Genomic DNA, 19609 nt, shown 5'->3' with positions numbered 1-19609 from the left:
TGTTTTCCACAGCTCCAGGGCACTTAGCCGCAGCCTGACAGCGGGCCATGCGCTGGACATGGTGGAGCGTCGCAAGAAATTGGCCTGTGTGGACCGCGTCCTCATCGCCAACTGCCCTGGCTGCTGCCCCCCAGGTAGTTATTGTACTCAGGGCTCGTTGTGGTCCCAGGGGTGGTGGTTTCTGACAGAAACGCAGTGGTTCGTGACAGAAATGGTGGCTTGGCGGGTGTCACCTCAGCACCTCAACATGGGGTCGCTGCGTCTCAGTTTTCTCATGGCCATGGCCACCAGCCATCATTCACCATACAGGGATCCACATCTTGCCTTAGAAAAGCTTTCCAAATCAAAAGAGATCAAAACCCACTGCTCTCAGTCACTAGAAAACACCTGAAGTGCAAAAACATTCAGGCATGGGCCCACATGGATGAGGTATGTCGACAATCCGGGGCAGTTTGTGTGTCATCTGCGTTGAATGAGCCTCTGGAACACCGTTTGTACATGCATTCTTGGCAAAGTTAAACTCATAAAGATTACTCTGTTTGAGTGATTGCATCACCACAGGTTTCTGAGTGACTCCAAACTCAAGATGCATATTTTAAATCTCCCCTGCTGTTGCTGATAATTTGTTCCATATTTACCATATTACTTAGTACTTGCAAATGTTTTTTTTTTAGAATGTAAATGTTAATTAAATTAAATAGCCATGGCCACAGCAGGTCAAACTCATCTCTGACCCTTGATGTCATTGCAATCCTTGCTTTTAACTTTCAGGATTAATTTAGCACTATTGACTTCCTCCTGCATTAATCCATTGTACTTGGAAAGAAATGGAGCTTTCTTTCATGTTTGTTCTCAGATAATAATTATTTCTATGTTGAGCCTTGTGTTCGCATTGGATCCTAAACATTTTCAAAGGACTCAGCTACTGAAACTGTATCATTTGCTAAAATATAACTAGGTGATGCATAGAAAATACAGTTCTGGACTTTTTCAAAGACCACAGTTCTTATGATATCTACATCTGTAAAGGGAGGATTTGGGTAAGAGTTTAAGTAAAATTAGAGTAATATAAAGGCTTAATGCAACAAGCTTTTAAAACTACATTTACACAGCTGGAGTTTGTATGGCAATATTTTTCCTTAGGTAAAGCTTAGCAAACTCCCACAGTATCAGGAAAAGGAGCATTTCAGAAGAAAATTATCTCATGCACAGGTCTCTATAGTAATTTCATCCAATGTTTGGTATTGTAGCTTTAAAATCCATTGAAAAAATAATACTAAAAGTGCCTTAGTTATTATTTATGAGTAGAATATTCTTTATGTACTTGATGATAATTTTTACTTTGGAGCAAGTATGAAGTCAATGAGATCCATGCTGTTGGGCCCACTAATGAGCAAGCTGGTGAGAGGTCCATTGTTTTTATGACAGATAGATTTATTATTTCACTTTCAACAAGTTCTACATTATTTGCTAAATCAATTTACATAAAAACAGCTCAACCAATGCTGAGAAAAATATTTTAGTTTTGGCAATTAATTTTAAAAACAAACTGAGAATTCGCTTTAGCATCCACTGAAGCCATGAAAGCTGGAGAGAAGTCAGCTGTCTTGAGCAGCAACTACCTGATTACATTCCATATCCTCAATAATCTAGTTTTCAGCTTTCATGTTAAAAATCTCATTTGAAGTGGCAAATTAATGCCTTTCACTGGTATTTTTCTTGGTAAATGTCTCCTCCACTTGTGTTTTAATGAATTATTTTAACTTTAATTCTTCGCCAAATTACCAGATTTACCACATACAGGTCCATGTTAATGCATATTAATACGCATAATAAAGTATTTCGTCCTGTTCAGACTTCAGAAGGTTCAGAAGGATCAGCAGAGATTTATAAGAATGATTCAGGGATTGGAAAACATAGCTTGGAGCAAGATACTTAAGCAACTCTTTCTAGTTCATTTAACCAAGAGGTGACTAAGAGCTATTAGCTCCTATTCGGTGTGTAGGTTTGTGAGATGGATGCTTCAGACTGTAAAGGTGCCTTAACATTGACAAGAAACTGCGTTGTGAGACCCAGTGTCTGAATACTGAAGTTTTGAGCAGAAGTAGCGAGTGTAAGTGACTCTTGTGGAAACTTTACTGAGAATCAATGTGCCCTTTGCATTGAACTGCTTCTCTAAATTCACATTTCTTATTGGATATGGAAAAATTAATTAACCCCCAGATACAGTTTTTTAAGTAAGGGAAAGACAAGAAAAAAAAAAAAAGGGCTTGTGATGATCTCTAGAAATATTTTTAATACATATGCCATAAGATACATATACCACAGCATGTATTCCCATGAACAATTTTTATGAGGAGCAAAATAGTTTGTATTTGGCCTTATACATGTATTATTCATAATTTCTGTGAAAGATGAGGGAAATGAAAAAAGTCATTAAAAGAAAAATCAGGTGGTTAGCCCAGTTTGTGGGCCCAAGGTCTGCTTTTTTAAAACAGCTATGTGCAAAGTAGTAAGAAAAAATGAGGAATGGATTGAACTTTGTCCCTGGAAAATGTCTCTTGTATTGGGACATTTTTTAAATTCAAAAATACCCGTTGAATACTTTCTCATACTGGATGATGTAGTGTAGCAATTCCCTACTTTAATATGAGATTAGTGGAAAAAGAACCAATTGTCCCCATTCCCTTATAACTTCACAATGTACCTTTGATGTTAAGTATTTTCAGAATACATTGAGCTAGTCTTGGTGGTGTAACAGATGTCTCCTGCTTTAATTCATACATAAATTATTTCAATAGACGTTATTAATTAGTCTAATAGCCTGCAGCCACTGAAATGAGGTGTATTTCACCCTCAAAAGGTTTAGACTCCACAAATTCTGCCACGTGATGCTTAGCAGTTTATTACTAATGTTGCATTTTGTGGACTTCACAAAAGTAACTGCCCTTTTGTAATAAAAATAACAGCTGTGGAAAAAATTGGGCGGCTGGGCTGTACCTGTCCTTCTGTCCTTTCTGTCCCTGTCTCAGTCTGCAGAGCCCTGCTGGAAAATGCTGCAAATAGCCTGGACCTTGGCTAGTTCAGGGAGCAAGTAGGTGTTCTGACCAGTCATGTTCTCTTCCACCGGGAGCAAGCGCTGCAGTGACTGACCTCACTGCCTGTGTGTTAGCCCACCTGTTTTGGGGAGCAAATCCTTCAGCTCCCTGCTGAGCCTGCTGCAGTCAGCGGCCAGAGAACTTGGCATTCCCTGAGACCTGCGGGAAGGATACTGGAAAACTATTGGCACTTTGCATGATCTTTATTTAAATCTTTCAGCCTGAGCAAATATATGATGCTGACCCTATTCCATACCCTCTAGCCTGGTAAGAAGGCACAGGCTGAAAGAGCAAATAAGCAGAGTTTGCTGATACCTCGGTGTGAGTTGATGGGGGACAGGCAAAAACATTTACAGGAGCACTAAGGCTACAGAACAAATAAATTGGGACTTTGCACTTGGAAATGAAGTTGAGACAGGAGTTCACTTCTGAAAGGGAAAGACACTAGAAGCTGAACAACCCCCCTAAGAGGGGAGTTTCTTGGAGATGAACACAGGTGAGAGCGGCCTTTTTGGATTTCGTTTGACTGGGCTAGAAGTTGGCAGAATGAAGCTGACAGTGAGTGCTTTAAAAATCCCATCCCTGCCCTTTTAGTTCTGTGGGTCATACATTCCCTCAGGCAGTGTGAGTTTACACAGCAGCACACCTTTAAGTGCTTGCATGCTGGTTTTGCATATTGACTCATGCCCTTCCTCAGATGCTCTTCTTTAGTTGTCTGTAGGCAGATTTATAAATGATCTGCCGGGGTTTATTTTGCTTATGTGTTTTCTTTAAACATGCTTAGACTTAGAAGATATTTAGTCAGTATCTTTGTCTCTTTAAAGACATTTGCTATAATATATTGCTCTCACTATTAGCCTTTGGCTTTTGCAGAAACTCATAAAACACTCTTCACTGCTTGCCATAGAGACTGCCTGCGTGCTAACTGTGTACTGTTTGTCAAGGTGCCTCTTCTTCCCTAGTTCAGCTTCTTGAACAGAACTTTGTTGGCCACAGTAAGCAGTTAAGTAGCTAAATGTCTATTCAACGAGTGGCCCGCCAAGTTACCAACGCAAGCATATTTTTGTAAAGAAATATGCAGCTCAACTTGTGGTGGCCATTGAGAAGCTTAGCTGCAAAAACATCAACACCACAAGGACACAATATTTTTCTCCTGATTACAACACACTCATTTATTTTGGAATTCTTATGCCAGCTGAGGACTACAGGGCAGTGACAGTAGAAGAGTTGTCCAGATGCCAAGGAAAAGAGAGAACTGTATATGTACTCCTGTTCTGAAACGGTAGAGGGTAGGGAGAAGGGCTGGGTAAGGATTTGAAAGAATACATTTCCATAAACTTGTTTCAGAGGAGTCCACAGATTACTCCTGCAACAGATACCTGCAGTACTTTGAAAATATGTATGAAGTCCAGCTGATTGCTAAATTCTGATTGTTGTTCACCTGATGAGAATGCAGAGATCTTCAGATTCAGATCAACTTTTTTTTCCTTTTCAAATTAAGATAAATGCTTGCATTTCAAATTAGGCAAGGAAGCCATCACATGAGGTATTCGTGGTGGGAGCAATCCCTCTAATATGCATCCCTAGGGCCTGAGAGATACTGGGCTCTAATATCTGACTGGTTTGTTCAGGTAGCAACGCAAAGAATGAACAGTAACTAAAGAAGAGACGTTTTGTTTTCTGTGGAAAATTCAATTCACTCTACCTTTCTATACCATATGTAAGGCATTTTTTTTACTTAATTATGTGATCATTTCTGTTTGAAGGCAACCTCAGCACTTTAAAAATTTTAGATTCACTGGCAGTTCACAGCAGTGACTTTTGAAAGAGACTGTTCATCAAAATGTGTGGAGTGCAGGCTGTATAGCCTCGTGCATGGGCTGTACAAGTTTTTTCTGTATCTTATCACAGTACATACAGATTTTTTAAGCATTGTTTTAAAACTTTTTTTTTCTGTTTTATCTGCAAAACGCTTGAGCCAGGCATAGGTGTGCTGAAGCAGAGCAGCAGACAGCACTGTTTCATTGTCTTTCTCCTCTCATAGCTGCGATGCCTCTTGGTTTTAACTTAGCTGTAGACTTTTGTAGGGTGGGGACTGCTTTTTCGTAGGCATTTGTCCAATACCAAACATGGTCGGTCCATGTCCAAGCTCTTAGATACTAGGATAAATCTTTGAAAGGATATGTATGTGTTATCTTAATAGTATCATCATGTGTGTGATGTCATTGTTATGGTTGGGGAAGTAAGACAAAACTACTGCATATCCCCTAATTGTGGGTGTGCTTACTGAAGCCACCTAGGAGCCGATATTTCATATCAGTACTTCATATGTTCAAAGCACAGCTCCAGTTGGCTTGAACTGCAGCTGTTGTGGATGCGTGCCCTGCTATGAATGGCGTCCCAACTGAGGCTGCATAGCTTAAGCATTGTAGAAAATGAGACACACACATTAAGTGGCCACCTGTGGAAAGTTTTCAGTGGCTTACATGCTACTGCGCTGGGATTCTTTGGCAGAACACAGGGAGAGAATTCATTGCGCTGGGGTGATGTTCAGGTCTTGCAAGAGTTGCCTTTATCTTCTTGCAATCCTTTGGTTCCTTCACTACTTAGCATCTAATTCCTGTAACAAATTAGAGTCTTATTTCTGCAAGTCTCCTTTTGTTGTGTACCCACTGATATAACCTGATATTATCATTATCAAAATATTATCATTATCAAAAATGTTTCTTCCATGCTCACACAAAGGCCCTTCAGCTTCATTCCTTTATATATCACCCTGCGGACTGAAGGATGTTGAGGGCCCTCTGTCCCCAGGACTGGTGTTTGAGAAACGGTGACTATTCAGATAAAACCGTGAGAAGCCCTCCAAAAGCAGCACTTGTGTTAAATTTAGAAGGCTGCTTCTAAACAAAGTTTTGTCCGTGCAGTATTTCCTTGCTGTGTGGATTACTTCAAGAAGTTGTGCAGAGAGCAAGCGGTATTTCACGGTGCACAACTGTTCTCTGGAGCTACGTTCTTATTTGTGCATATTCAGTGCCAGTTGATAAGGCCACTGCTAGCAGCACTGCGGAGTTCTGTCACTGCCTTTCATGTGGCTGTGGTTGGGATCTCCCTTTCTAGTTGATGGATAACTTCCACTCTAACGAAATAAGGAGATGCTCTCCAGCCCGTGAGGCCATGCAGCCTGCCTCTGCCAACACCTTCCTGTTATGAACTTGTTCTAAGCAGTGAGCCCTCTTCTTGGTTTTGCTGTTTTGTGACCATGGGCAAGCCAGTTCTATAGTGCTCTGTGTGCCTACATCTTCTCACCTTTTATCTGTGGCATCTATTGAGGTGATCCAGTACATGCACCTGAGCCACCCTTCAGTCTAAGCATAGTGCCTGCTGCAGAGGGATCCTGATTACAGTGCACCATTATTCACCTAGTACTTTTAGCTGAAAAAAAACAAAGTGAACCACTGACAGAAGAAGCTGAACTTGGCAGAATAATCACAGAGCCAGTGTCAAGTACACATATCATAATGCAGAAAATGTGCGCTACTTTGTTTGAAGGATTCCCTTCCAAAAGTCTCTGATAAATCTCTTTCCAAAACCACAGCTGTCCTCGCACGCTGCTCTATTCATGTTCATGATGATTTGAGGATTTTCAAAGCAGCCTTTCAGCAAGGAGCCATTATTTTCCGGTGCTCTTAGCCCACAGTACAATAGTCTTATCTCCTTTTACAAAACGGTTTGTTTGCCCGGTGCCCAGTGAATGGCATAGTTGAAGCCAATCAAACTGAAATGTCATTACAAGCAGCACCTGGTGTGGCACAGCAGGGTTTTAAAGCTGTACCTGGTGTTTCAGAGCCCCAGGTTTGGTTTTCGGTTGTCATAGATAAATGCAACCACCTCCGCTCAGGCAGTGTCTGTCCACACCTGTATCTGGAGTGAGCCTAGCAGGACAGCAGCAGCCAGAATGGGCCTTGGTGGAGAGGGTGAGACAGGGTCCTCGACAGAACCAAACTCCCGTCTTCATTTCCAGCTGCTCCACATCACAGCTCAGCATCTGGCTCTCCACTGCACACACCGTGGTGTTGCCACTGCTCTGAGCAAGCATGCACGCCTGGTCTGCTTCCTGCTGGCTTCACGGACACGACCTGTGCCAAGACCATGACTCAATAGGAGGGATCTGGAAGAAAGCTGTTCCCCGAGTGGTGTGCTCCCTCAGGAGGCTGGCATTCACTGGCACTCAGCAGCAGCATCCCTCTGTTGGATGTCTGCTTGTGTGAGCACACACACGGCTGCTGCCTTTGGGTATGCGTTTTCAGCAACTGAACAACTGGGGATATGAGGGAATCAGGAGACCTGGTTGCTCTTTGCTGTCTTTTGAAAGGCTCTACTGCCCATTAAAATCCACATGAACTTTTTCTCTCCCTTCACAGGCTTCTGGAATGAAGCCCTTTCCAGTGCCAGGATCTAAGCTGCAGGATCAGGCTCTTACCTTGAAAATCTGTGCATTAAGTGCCTCGTATCGTGTCTGTATAGCTGTTGAACTAATCAATAAACACTTTACTGGTTACATTTATCCTCCCAAGCTGAGGTATCACGCACCACTGGCATTGAAAAGGCTGAATGATTTGCCCCGGTTCATGCTTTTGAATAAAATTGACAGCTATGAGATGGAAATGTTCAGCTCTTTTTTTTTTTTAATTTGCCGCAGGAAAGATTTATCGGACAGAGGTGAAGTCTTTGACCCAGTTTTGTCCTGCTGGGGTCTCTCTGAACGCCTTCACAAGCTGCAGAGGGAGAGGAGGCGTCCCAGGCACCGATACTTTCAGGTACCTCTTTCTCTGCCAGTTCCAGCCGCAGCACCCCGGCTGTGGGATCCCTCAGCGGCCCAAATTTCAGCCTGCGCAGTGCTCTAGCAGGGCTGGGCAGCAACTGCAGCCAAACAGGGGCTTGGGGCTGTGGGAGCAGGGGGCACCAGGCACCCCAAGGTGCCACATCCACCCGCGAATTGCTGCGGGGTGCAGGGAGGGCCTCAGGATGCTGCAGCCTGAGCAGCTCTGCCATCTGGGGGGGCTGCGGGCAGGACCCTGGTCGGGGGAAGCGTCAGGGTGGGAGCGGGGCCGGGGGGCTGCCGGGGCCCAGCCGGGAGGGCCGAGCTGGGCCCAGCTGAGGGCTGCGCGCCTCGCGGGGTGCCGGCGGCCCGCGGGCCTGGGGGCAGGGCGGCTGTCTATTTTTAGTGAGGGTTTTATAGAGTGGATCCCTGCGGTCTGGCTCCACACTGAAATATTGTCCTAGTCTCAATGACATAAACACAGGGCCAGCCTGTGATCCTGGCGCCAGCGTCAGCTTAGGGAATGTGAATGAAAGTACCAGTGGGGTCCAGGCAAGAAGGAGAAGAAAAAAATCCCGACTGTAATTACAAATAAATCCCAAACCCTTTCGCTCTCATGGCTCACTTAGTACAGCAAATAGCCTCTGATTCTCTACAAATAAGACCCAGCTTAGTTACTGACAGATCTACCAAGAGGCAGTTAATGGAATAATGACTAAGGGAAGCTTAGGGTAATTTACAAACGGTTCCCGGTGTTGGAGGGTGATCGCCCCCACCTCACCCCCCACCCTGCTCCAGTCCTGCAGCAGTTAGCCACCGGGCAAGAGCTAAGCCCAGGCACACAAGGGGAAGGCTGTTTATTTATTTATTTGTTGAAGAGAGCTAATGCAGAATGATGACAGGCAAACTCCAATGCCTGGAGCCGAGTTGTGCCCCTGGAATGAGTGATTGAGGTTGGGGTCTGCAGAGCAAGGTTATTCTCACCTTCTGTTTTGATGAGAAAAGTGGAGAGATCTTAAATGAGAGTGGCATAAAAAGGCAGCTCTGCCATGAGACACTAAATGCAGCAGTGTGACTTTCTCTGTCACAAAGGCAGGTCTCTTCTTTGAATCACTTGTCCAAATCAATCCCTAATATTTGAGTTAAAGCATTCAGTGTGCTTACAGAAGTTAACCTTCATGTTCAAAGTATGCAGAACTCTTGTGGAACTTACAGTGCTATCAAGGCAATTCTGTTTTTCTATTGGTTATGATCTTTTCGTAAATAAAAACACAGTTTTATTCCAAAGACATGTTATCTCATCACGAATGGGAGTAATGGAGAGGCTGTTCCTGCGTGGGAAGCAATTGCACACGCATGCACACACACCCATGCGCACACGTGCACATGTAGTCATAGAGAGAACAAAACCAAATTTGTGCCTGGCATCTTACTGAACAGCTGATGTGTTTGTTGTGAAAACAAGTCCTTTAAAAGTCAGTGTGACTTCAGAAGGCACGCTGAACAGCAGCTTCAGCTGAAGCGTCATTATCTAAACCTTGCTTGAAAGAAAATGATCTTAAGACCAAGGTGTATGTGTGAAAGCCTAGCTGCTTTTTAGTCCTGTGATGGGTGCTTTCTTCCTACTGTGCCAGCATAGGATTTCCAAGTATCTGCGTTAAAAGAAGGAAAGTAGTAAACTTGTGAATATTTTTGAATGGTTAAAAAAGCCAAACACCTCACTTGGGTTTACTGAAGGAAGTTGACTAAGCATAAGGGATGCTTTGCTCTGAGCATACTAGTAATTTGCGAACCACCTCGTTCTTTGCTGTGGAGATGTTTGCTGCAGAGGTGTCTATCTCGTATTCGTCCTACAGCCCGTGTCAATTCTCTTTCAGAGATGGTGGTGTTGTGGGATATTGCACTATCCCCCAAAATGGCTCTAAAAGATTTTAACTCTATGCTATAATTGATGTGTTGTGTAAGCTGCAATAAAGGAAGGATATTAAAAAGGATGGGGGGAAGACATATTTAATGAGGATGAGTAAACACACACAAGATGTAACTGTAGATATAAGAAAAATAAAAGCAGCTGGGGGGCTTCTGAGACATTGTTTGTCTTGAAAGTGATGAGAAGAGGCACCATCAAAAGACTTGTTTTACTACAGTCATGCTTCATTATGGGGAAGGAGAGTGTGGGGAAGGGGAGGGGTAGGGGTTCCCTACGTGACCAGGTTGCCAGAAGAGGGAACCTAACTCGTTTGCATGGCCTAATTAATCCCTGAACCCAGTCAAAGCCTGAGTCAGAGGGAGAGAGCAAATGTCAGATCTGTGTCTGGGAAGCCTAGATTCATTATTTTGCTCGCTTGGGTCCCTTTGCCCTCGCAAGCAAAGACTTGAAACTCCCAAGCCAAATGAACATGTCCCAGAGGTTCCTATTGAACATTGGCAAGTTTGGACTATGTCTCTTTTGTGTCTGTTTCTGTATCTGAATTAATCAAAAACCCCCATGTGTGTGTCTGTTTCATCATGTGGGAGAGAAAGTGGAAGTCTTTCCATTTGCCAATAAAGGTACAAGTTCCTTTGAAAATTATCCCATTGAACGTAACAGCTTTTCACAGCCAACCCTGTCACTGTGAATTTGTATTTCGTGACATTTTGTGGAGGCTGCAAAGATAATGTTATGCACACAACTCCGGCTGATCATGGTGATCTACTTCTTTTTGAAGAGATCAGATTCCCTGAAGGGATAAAGCATAACAAGCAGGAAAGAAATGGTACATATGAAATGCTGAGGATAGACGTGCAGCTTAATCTTTTTCTAGTTATTCAAAATCCTTCATTCTTGCAAATTCCTAGCCAGAGCAGATTTAAAGGATGTTTAAATCAGTGCTTTAATAAAGCAGTGATTTCCACTTTGCAGGACCTTCCTCTGTTGCATTTATTCTTGAGGCAAGATGGTAGTCAGTTGTTTTATAGATACTGGGGTAAAAATGTGCTCCTTGAGTATCTGTAGCCAAAATATTTCTTGTGTTCACAAAGTGCAGCCGTTCTAGATTTGGTCAGGGGGTTCTGAGTTCAATATACTGGTGATCCTGCTTCCCCTGGCTCTCTGGTCAGGTTTAGACCCTGCCTTTGGGATTTTGTGCTTCCACAAACCCCGTGAGTCTTTTGGAACATTTTGCCCCAGTATCTGAGGCAACATTTACTGAGTGCAGGGGACCTGGGGGGTCTGGGCTTAGTTGATAGAAGCACTTTTAAAATAAGTTTAATTTTCTTTCATTCACAACGAAGTGGATAAATATGATGTAATCGGATTTATTTTTTCCTCTTCGCCCCCACTGGAGCCAGGAAAATGAAGTAGTTGAAAGAAAAGGGGTTGTCATTTTCAGTGAAGCAGCCATTCATCACATAGCATTAGACAATTAGCAATAAAACATTTCAAGGGCTCCATTGGTGCTAAAAGGGCGAGAGGGTCTTTTTAAATATCAGAGGTGGGAAATGTTATGTATCAGGGTTATTCAGTAGCTGGCATCAATGAATCACTCACATGCACACAGGGCTTGATTGGGGGGTTGCTGTATTTTTTGCTTCATTGAATCTCTGTCACTCAGTTGTCTTTGCTGTTTTATAAAGAAAGGAATAATAAAAAAATTGGTTTACCTCAGTAGATGTTTATCTTAATAAGCTAGCTGGCAGAAAAAAAAAAAAAAAAGATAAATACATTCCTACTTGTCATGTGTGTATATGTGTAATATATGCTGCAACAGGGAGTTTGTTTGGATAAACAACGTTGCCTGTGTGGAAAATCAAATCCCCGTCAGGAGCCATAGCTTGTAAATGTAAGTGTCATTTTTTAACATAAAAAATGCCTTGGTTTCTGTTTCATCTTTGCCAATTCTCCCACTGGCCTCTCTCTTCATAATGAATTGGTCTGTAAACTGCGAGACACTCAGCCAGCTCGGTCTCTTCTCTTGACTGCTGAGATGTTAATATTTGGCACAAAAAGCAGGATGGTTAGGTGGGGTGAGAGGAGGGGGAGAATATTAAAAAAGCTTTGGGTTTCTTCTGTTGCGAACCTTTTGCAGTAATAAATAAATAAATAAATAAAATGTTTAATTCCTCCAAGTGGGGTTGCAGCCAAGAAAACTGTTCTGAGAGATTCAGATTTATGGCAGAAAACACTGCTGAGAGAAAAAGCGAGAGACAGAGACAGTGGAGTTCCACCTCCCATGATATATAGAGCCAAGGGGAGGTATAAATACCCGCCACTTCCCGGACCCTCTTTTAAAAAAAAAGACAAACACCCAGGATCCTGTCTCTGGCTGGCTTGCAGCAAGGCGCCCTCATAAAAGCTAAGATAAACAGTTTATCAGCAGATGAATGCACAAGCCCTGTTCTCAAGACAAAAGTCTATACCTTAGGAAAAATGCAGGAGCAAGAGGAGAGCAGGCTGAGAATCAGGGAGGCATGGTATTTGAAGAGCATGAACGACATGAAATCATGAAATGAGAAAAATAGAGCAGTTCTGTAAGGACCTTGCAGGATTTTTTTTTTCTTTGACAGCTTTCCTTTTTTTTTTTTAAAGGAAATGTATACGTTTGGCAAGTGTCAAGTCTGTTCTTTACATATAGCTGTACTTGGAGAATACTAAAAAATAACTTGTATTTGTTATTTGGGGGGCTTTTTTTTTTCCTTTTTATTGCTTTAATGCATCAGTCACCCTAGGATTTACTCTGCTATAAAACATTCATTCCAGAGCTTAGTTTCAAAATACATTATTTATATACCATTTATCACTGCAGATACAGGTTCTTGGCCAAATGCATCCATCCCTGTTTTTGTTCTATTGGGATTTCAAGGCAGAACTTTGCACTCTCAAAAAAAAAAAATGTTTACCTTCCAAAGCGTGTGATCCATAACTGTTTTCTTTCAGAGTAGCTGATCACCTACTAGCATTGTGTAGTCCATTAAAACAATCCTTCCTCCATAGCCCTTTTCATGAATTTGGAAGGGGAAGGAGAAGTGAGTGAGGTACCCTGAGATGCAGCACTGCATTTCAAAGGCCTGGCTATATCTCCCTGACCCTTTCTGAACTAGCGGATGCAGCTTGGAAGCAGTGGAGCAGTGGTGCATGGATTGCTGGGTGAGGTCACACATGGCCTGCAACAGCTAAAAATGTGGGTTGGGTAGATGTCATGTGGCATATATGAACTACATCAAATGTCTGTGTATCTCCTTAGGAAATATTTTAGGGATTCACAGTTAAAAAAAAAAAAAAAAAATTAAAATGAAATCTTAAGCAGTCTCTTACAAAATGTATAGGGGTGTGACAAAGAGACGGGGAGTTGGTCTAGCAGCTAACTAGGACATATGAGTAATATTTGAAATCAGTTGTCTGCTCTATCAGTCACAGATTTCCTCTGTAATTTTCGTAAGATACTGGACTCTCATCTGCACTGATACAGGTTTACTCTAATCAGGCCCTCCAGCATCTCCGTGAAAGAGGCAAGGGCTGGCATTCCTGCTTTACAAATAAAGCAGAAAGCTAGGAAATGTATCGCCCAAAGCCATATGAGAAATTTGCATGAGAGCTATGCAGAGGATTTATTTGGTTGTGTTGTTGGTTTTGCTTTATTTAACAAACCATCGTCTCATATGCCAACGTGTTTTTGAAAATAAGAAGTGAGAGGCAAGGACTTCATGATCTATGTTAAAATAATCTTCAAGTATAAGGGAAATAAGGATGGTTGTAAGGAAGCCTCCTCTCCTAAGGAAGACACAGATTTTCCAAGTGCACCTGGCATAGTTCTTCCTCATCCCGGTGTTGTGGTGGTTTGTTACTTTCTGAGCGGTTTGCTCCGTGCTACTTGCTTACAGACCAGGCTGGTTCAAGCCCATGCACTGTGAGCAGCGTGGCGGTGCTGAGCACGGGGTTGGGTGGGTAAGGAGGGCCGTTTCCCTAAGATTGAATGGGAAACAAATCTCTCCTGAGTTCTTTCTGTGCGCCCTTGCTCTTGTGGACTGAAATCAGATCCTTACATAATGTGTTTTCAGAGCTGTGCCTCCAGAGTCCTAATGGGGCAGGCTGCATACCTCTTCTCTCCTCATCAGAGATGTGACCCTGCAGAAGCAGCATCTCAGCCTTGCCCACATTGGCTTCCTGCGTGCCTTGAAAGTTGTATTTGCTTTGTCTACTGAAAAAACACATTTTTACTACTGTCAGCACTCCAGAACCAATAAAGCTGAGGCGAAAGGAGTTGTTTCCTCCTCTGCTTCATGCTCCATTGCCAGTAGAGTGACCAGCTAAGGCCTCTATGAGCCGCTGGCCTCTCTCCCTATACCAGGCAGGGCTGGCATCATACACAGAGTCTGGATCAGGCCCTTTACCTCTGAGCTCCATTTACTGCTGTTTTCAGCAAACCCTGCACTGAACCCGTTTGATGGGCATCCAAATCTCTTTTCCCTCTGACCCAGAGGCTTCTGGCAGAGCTGTTACTGGCAGCTCTTCCCCAGTCCTGCTATCAGCCATTCCACCAAGAAATTCTTGGGCCACGAGCGACTTCTGTCACTTCTGCTTCCTTCGAGCTCTTGCAGCCTCGCCAGGAGCGTGGTGCTCCCCACGCAGGCACCTGTGCCGGAGGAGTTCCCAGGCCCCAGCCTGCCCCACTCAGGCCATGTGGGAGGCAGCCTGTCCGTCCTTCCTCCTACCTGCAACTGGGGGCAGCAGCGTAAGGGCTCTGAGTGCCTCCTTGGGAGCGTGGTTTTGAATTAGAATCTTAAACACACACCTGGCATGAAGCAGACAGGACACAAGCTTTATAGGCTTTATTTTTAGACTCTGAGACTGGTAGTTAAAAAAAGTGTTTTTAACTGAGCTGAGTAAAACCAAATTTATTATTAAAGGAGAAATACAAGACATCATGCTCTAACTTCAGAATTTTTGCTTTCTCTTCAAAACACTTTGCTTTAACCTATTGTTGGTTTTTGTGCCTTTGTTTAAACAAGGTAGTTTAAGAGCAAATTCCCAAACATTTGCATAGAGCTACAGCTTACAACCTTTCCCAGCTTTTCCTTGGCCAGCATTGCCATGTACACAACGAAGAGGAACCGGCCCGTACCAGTAGCAAATTTTCGCAGTAATTTCATTGGGAAAACAATCTGATCCAACCTAATATTTGACTACCTTCATAGAACTCTTTTTGAAAGAAGTGGAAGTGTGTCAACAAAGACTCACAAAAGAAAGGAGAAAGGAGGAGGGGATCCAAGGAGGAACGGTTTCTCTATTCCTCGGACACGTAACACTGCACATTCCCATTTTTGTAGTTGGTCAGAAGTCACAGTCTGAATGAAATCCCTCCCCAAACAGTTCCAGTTCTCCCTGTGAAATAAGACTGGCCAGAGGAAGGAAGATAGTGAGGAAAGAGCCAGACAAGCAGGCAACCCAAAAACCATTAACCCCTTGCTAGGATTCATCGCCCATCCTCTCCACCTCTCCCTCCTGAAATTAGGCACACCAGGCAATACTACAAAACAGAGCAGTGCTGCAGCAGCACAGCTGAGCAGGTACATCGGTGGTTTCACATCCTTGTTCCTTGACAGAACCCAGCATTGCTTCTGCTGCTGGGACGTGGATCAGCCGATGAGTGCTGAGTGTGGGCTTAGGCTCCGAAACGCCATTCCATTTTGTCCTGCGGGGTGACCAAAAAAGGAGGGTGAAGGAATGAGAGGGGATGAACAGACTTTCACCAGCTCAGCTCTGGGACAGAGGACCTGCTTCCAAGAGGGCATCGCCCAGCAGGCAGGAGTGGAACCAGCACATGAACAGGCCAAGACCCGCATGGAGAACCTGAGCCAGAAGCAGCAGCACTTGAGCAACCTGCTGGGTCTGTGCAGACCTGAGCACCTCTGTGTCCTGCTGGCAGGCAGTTAAGTAACCAAGTCACATCCAGTTGAAGACCAAATCCAGCACAAAGTTCATCTTCATTTCCTGGTCAATTGCTGCTCCTTGAATTTTGGGGGATCTTATTTTGAAAGACTGGAGGTGTGGCTTCTCCCTTAGCACATGGACAAGTTGAATGCCAAGTTTCAGCAATGAACGTTCATCAGGTTCTGGATGAAGGTAGAGACCTGAACTACCAGGTGAAAAAATACCTTCTAAAACTCCAGCAGATCCTGCGCTGACATGGCAGTGGCAAGTGTCACCGTGAGGCTCCTTTCCCAGTGCAGAGCATGTGTTGGCTTTCCATCCTTTTCATGACAGTTATTTCAGTTCTGTAGGGTTTATAAAATACCCTACCTGCTCAGGAATAAACAAAAGTAAGATTTAAAGCAGCATTGCATGAAGTTTAGCTTAGGGAGTGAAAATAGATGACAAAAATACAGTTAACTCAGACAAACAGCTGACCCTGGGTAATACAGTCTATACATTGCTTTCCTTAAGACCCTAAATTTGAAGAGTAACACTTAAACAAACGCATACATAATTTAGGAGAAATGACAAAGCTTCAGCCCCGTTAAACTCAGACTCCCGAGCGCCTAACAGCCTGCAGCAGCAGCATGCAAGCACTCGAGGCGATTGTCCCGAGATCTCAGCAGCCTCCCCTGCCAGCCGGCCGCCTGCCTGCCGTTACCGAGGGGCACTTACCCCGGCCGCGGGCCCGCTCCTGCCGCCGGTGCTGGGGGGCTTCGGGGCATCCCACCGCGCAGCCCCCGGCCCCAGCTCCCCGCAGAAGCGCCGACACCCCCGGGGCTCTCCCCGCCGCCTCCCCCGGCCCCCCGTTTCGCTACCGGAGCCGCTTTCTGTGGCCGAGCCGAGCTCCCCGGGGCTCCCCGTTGTGCCGGTGGCTGCGCTGCCCGGGGCGGCCCCGCTCGCCCTGCCCGTGCCCGGCGCGGAGCGGAGCGGAGCGGCGCCGCCAGCAGAGGGCTCGCTCCGCCCGGGAAGGTGCCGGCAGCGGCCCCCCGGCCGGGCACGCAGTGGGAATTAGAGCAAGGACCCCCCCGGGCCCCCCTCCCCGGCGGCCAGGTAGCGCTGGCCGGGGCAGGGGAGCAGGAGTGGGGCAGGCTGCGCTCCGCCGCCAGCAGCGCTGCGCCCATGGGGTGACCGGCGCCAAGGCCACCCCTAGCCCTTCTCCTACCCCTGCCCCTGCTCCTAGCCCTGCTCCTGCCCCCGTCCTTGCCCCCGTCCCCGTCCCAGCCCCAGCCCCAGCCCCAACCCCTGCAGCATCTCCCGGGGCGCGGCGGCGGCGGGCGGCGGGGGGGAGGCGGCGGCGGCTCCCGCCTGCAGCCTTCCCCAGCAGAGGGTGTCTGCCGGGTGGGAAGGGGGAAGCTCTCCTGGACTTTTGTGGGAGTGGGGGTTGCGTTGTGTGTGTGGTGGTTCTTTTTTTAAGGGGGGTGGGGTGGGTTAGAAGAGAGTCTGTGGTTTCCATGGAGATGAAGCTGAAAGTGCAGGAAATTTAAAGGCTTTGGGTCCTTGCAAAGCAGACAAACTGGTGCCAACGTGCGTGGCTGCTGTTGCTGCTGAGGAGGCTGCTTTGCGAACGGCGGAGAGGAACGGGGAAGAAGAATCGGCAACTACTTCTTCCACACGCACGGGCAGACAACGCGGAGCTGCAGCAGCGAGCAGAATTCCCAACAAAAAGCGGCATCTCCCCTGCCCGGGGAGGGCGAAGAGAAGCAGCAGCGGCGGCAGAATTTTGGAGCGGCTCCACCAGGAGAAATTTTACAGAGAGGCTTGCAAGAGAGTGTTTGCAGGGGGCTTGCTCTCCTGGCATATTCGGGGGCCGTCTTTGCTGGTGGCGCGGGGAGCGGAGGGGATCCCCCGTAAAGACAAGCTATTTTGGATATCCCCGTACAAGTTTTCTGATGCATTTGCTCGCACCTTCTTCCCCTGCCGTTTGGTGAACCCAGCCCCCCTCTCCCCCCCCCCCACCGGTCTCCCAAGGATGGATCATTCCCAGTGCCTTGTGACTATATACGCCTTGGTGGTTCTGCTGGGTCTCCGGCTAGAGCAAGGCGCCTGCCAGCACTATCTGCACATCCGACCGGCTCCCAGCGACAACTTGCCCTTGGTGGATCTAATCGAGCACCCGGACCCTATCTTCGACCCCAAGGAGAAGGATCTTAACGAGACCTTGCTAAGGAACCTCATGGGCGGACACTTCGACCCTAACTTTATGGCTATTTCCCTGCCCGAGGACCGGCTCGGGGTGGACGATCTAGCCGAGCTGGACTTGCTGCTCAGGCAGAGACCCTCGGGAGCGATGCCCAGCGAAATCAAAGGGCTGGAGTTTTACGACGGGCTGCAGCCGGGCAAGAAGCACAGGCTGAGCAAGAAGCTGCGCAGGAAGCTGCAGATGTGGCTCTGGTCCCAGACCTTCTGCCCGGTCCTATACACGTGGAACGATCTCGGCAGCCGCTTTTGGCCCCGGTACGTCAAAGTGGGCAGCTGCTACAGTAAAAGGTCTTGTTCAGTCCCAGAAGGCATGGTTTGCAAACCTGCCAAGTCCGTGCATTTAACGATCCTGAGGTGGAGGTGCCAGCGTCGGGGAGGGCAGAGGTGCACATGGATACCCATCCAGTACCCCATCATTTCGGAGTGCAAGTGCTCCTGCTAGGGCTGCCGCTCGCCCTTCTCGCCCCTTCCCTGGCGGACTCACGTGGACCTTTGCTGCAACAAAAATAAAAGACACTTGCTTTCTGGTTAACGTTGTAATGCACTGTAACGTGTAGGAGAATGTATATTGTGTGTATATATGGCACCGTTTTAATATACTATTAAAAGGTCAGTATTATACGTGAAATAATCAGCGTCTACTGTATTTTTAAGACTATTACCCTGATCGTTGCTAATGTATCATTTTTTTTTTTTTTTTTTGGTATTTATATTCCAGAGAGAAGTTGCTTCGCTTTGGCGAAGTAGGTTGGGGTTGCTGTTGTGTGTTTTCTTTTTTTTTTTTTTTAATAAAAGGATTAAAAAATACAAACCAAACTTTTTGATAAGAAAACGTTTTAAAGCTATTTTCCATTATACGGAAAGCGTGTGTGTGTGTGTGTTTCTTCTTCCTCCTTACGGACTTTAGATTAAAAAAAATAAATAAAAAAATAAATAAATAAATAAACGCCTAGAGCACAACGTTATTGTAAATAGAGAGAACAGTTTGAATGACTTAATCCTATGTAAATGAAGAGTATCTGCTATTTATTCTTTATATCCCTGTAGTAAAAGCGCAGCGCAGAATTAAAGTCAACCACTAAAACACGAGCCGTCCGCAGTCTGTTTGCTCTCTGCTCGGGCCGCCCCCGGGGGGGGGACGCACACACGGGACACTTTCTTCTCCCCTCGCTGGGCGCCGGGGGGGTGGGAACGTGCCGGGGGCCGGTGCCGGAGGGCAGCAGATCCCCCCCTGCCCCCCCCCAGCCCCGCAGCGCCCCGGGGGGGTCCCGTTCGCCCCGCTGGGGGCCGCCCGCTGCCCGCCGCGCCCCTGGGGCGGACCCGCACCGCCCGCCGGCCTCGGGCTGCTGCTTTTTTTTTTTTTTTTTTTTTTTTTTTGGTAACCGCTTGACATTTCATTTACAGCGGGACACGTGTCTTTCACACCTACCATTGTGGTGGGACACTGCTGAAACTTGACCCTTGGGCTTTGGGGGGTTGCAGCGCGCACACGGCGTTAGCCTGATCCTCGCAGTTTTCCCGGCCGGAGGCAACCCG

General features: G+C 46.0%; 1 protein-coding gene and 1 long non-coding RNA gene across 4 annotated transcripts; one reads left to right on the top strand and one right to left on the bottom strand.

Moving 5' to 3' along the window:
• The first annotated feature begins 10 nt into the window (after positions 1 to 10).
• NOG (noggin) lies at positions 11 to 19160 on the top strand. Of its 3 annotated transcripts, none has more exons than XM_084492520.1 (3): positions 11 to 134; positions 7801 to 7918; positions 17383 to 19160. In XM_084492520.1, the coding sequence occupies exon 3, from the start codon at positions 17844 to 17846 to the stop codon at positions 18513 to 18515; it is 672 nt and encodes a 223-aa protein (XP_084348646.1). In that variant the 5' UTR covers positions 11 to 134; positions 7801 to 7918; positions 17383 to 17843; the 3' UTR covers positions 18516 to 19160. The 3 variants fall into 3 exon arrangements, 2 of the variants coding, with proteins under 2 accessions (XP_084348646.1, XP_084348645.1); XR_014684652.1 differs by lacking the exons at positions 11 to 134; positions 17383 to 19160 and adding exons at positions 2370 to 3594; positions 14014 to 14500; XM_084492519.1 differs by lacking the exons at positions 11 to 134; positions 7801 to 7918 and adding an exon at positions 16658 to 16924.
• On the bottom strand, positions 14713 to 16632 carry LOC311421013. Its single transcript, XR_014684657.1, has 2 exons — positions 16547 to 16632; positions 14713 to 16198 (listed from the first exon to the last, which is right to left on the bottom strand). It is a non-coding gene; the product is annotated as an uncharacterized lncRNA (long non-coding RNA).
• Positions 19161 to 19609: the final 449 nt, after the last annotated feature.

This window comes from Aythya ferina, assembly GCF_964211825.1.
Source record: "Aythya ferina genome assembly, chromosome: 18".
NCBI lineage: Eukaryota > Metazoa > Chordata > Aves > Anseriformes > Anatidae > Aythya > Aythya ferina.
This window is presented reverse-complemented; position numbering and strand designations above follow the sequence as displayed.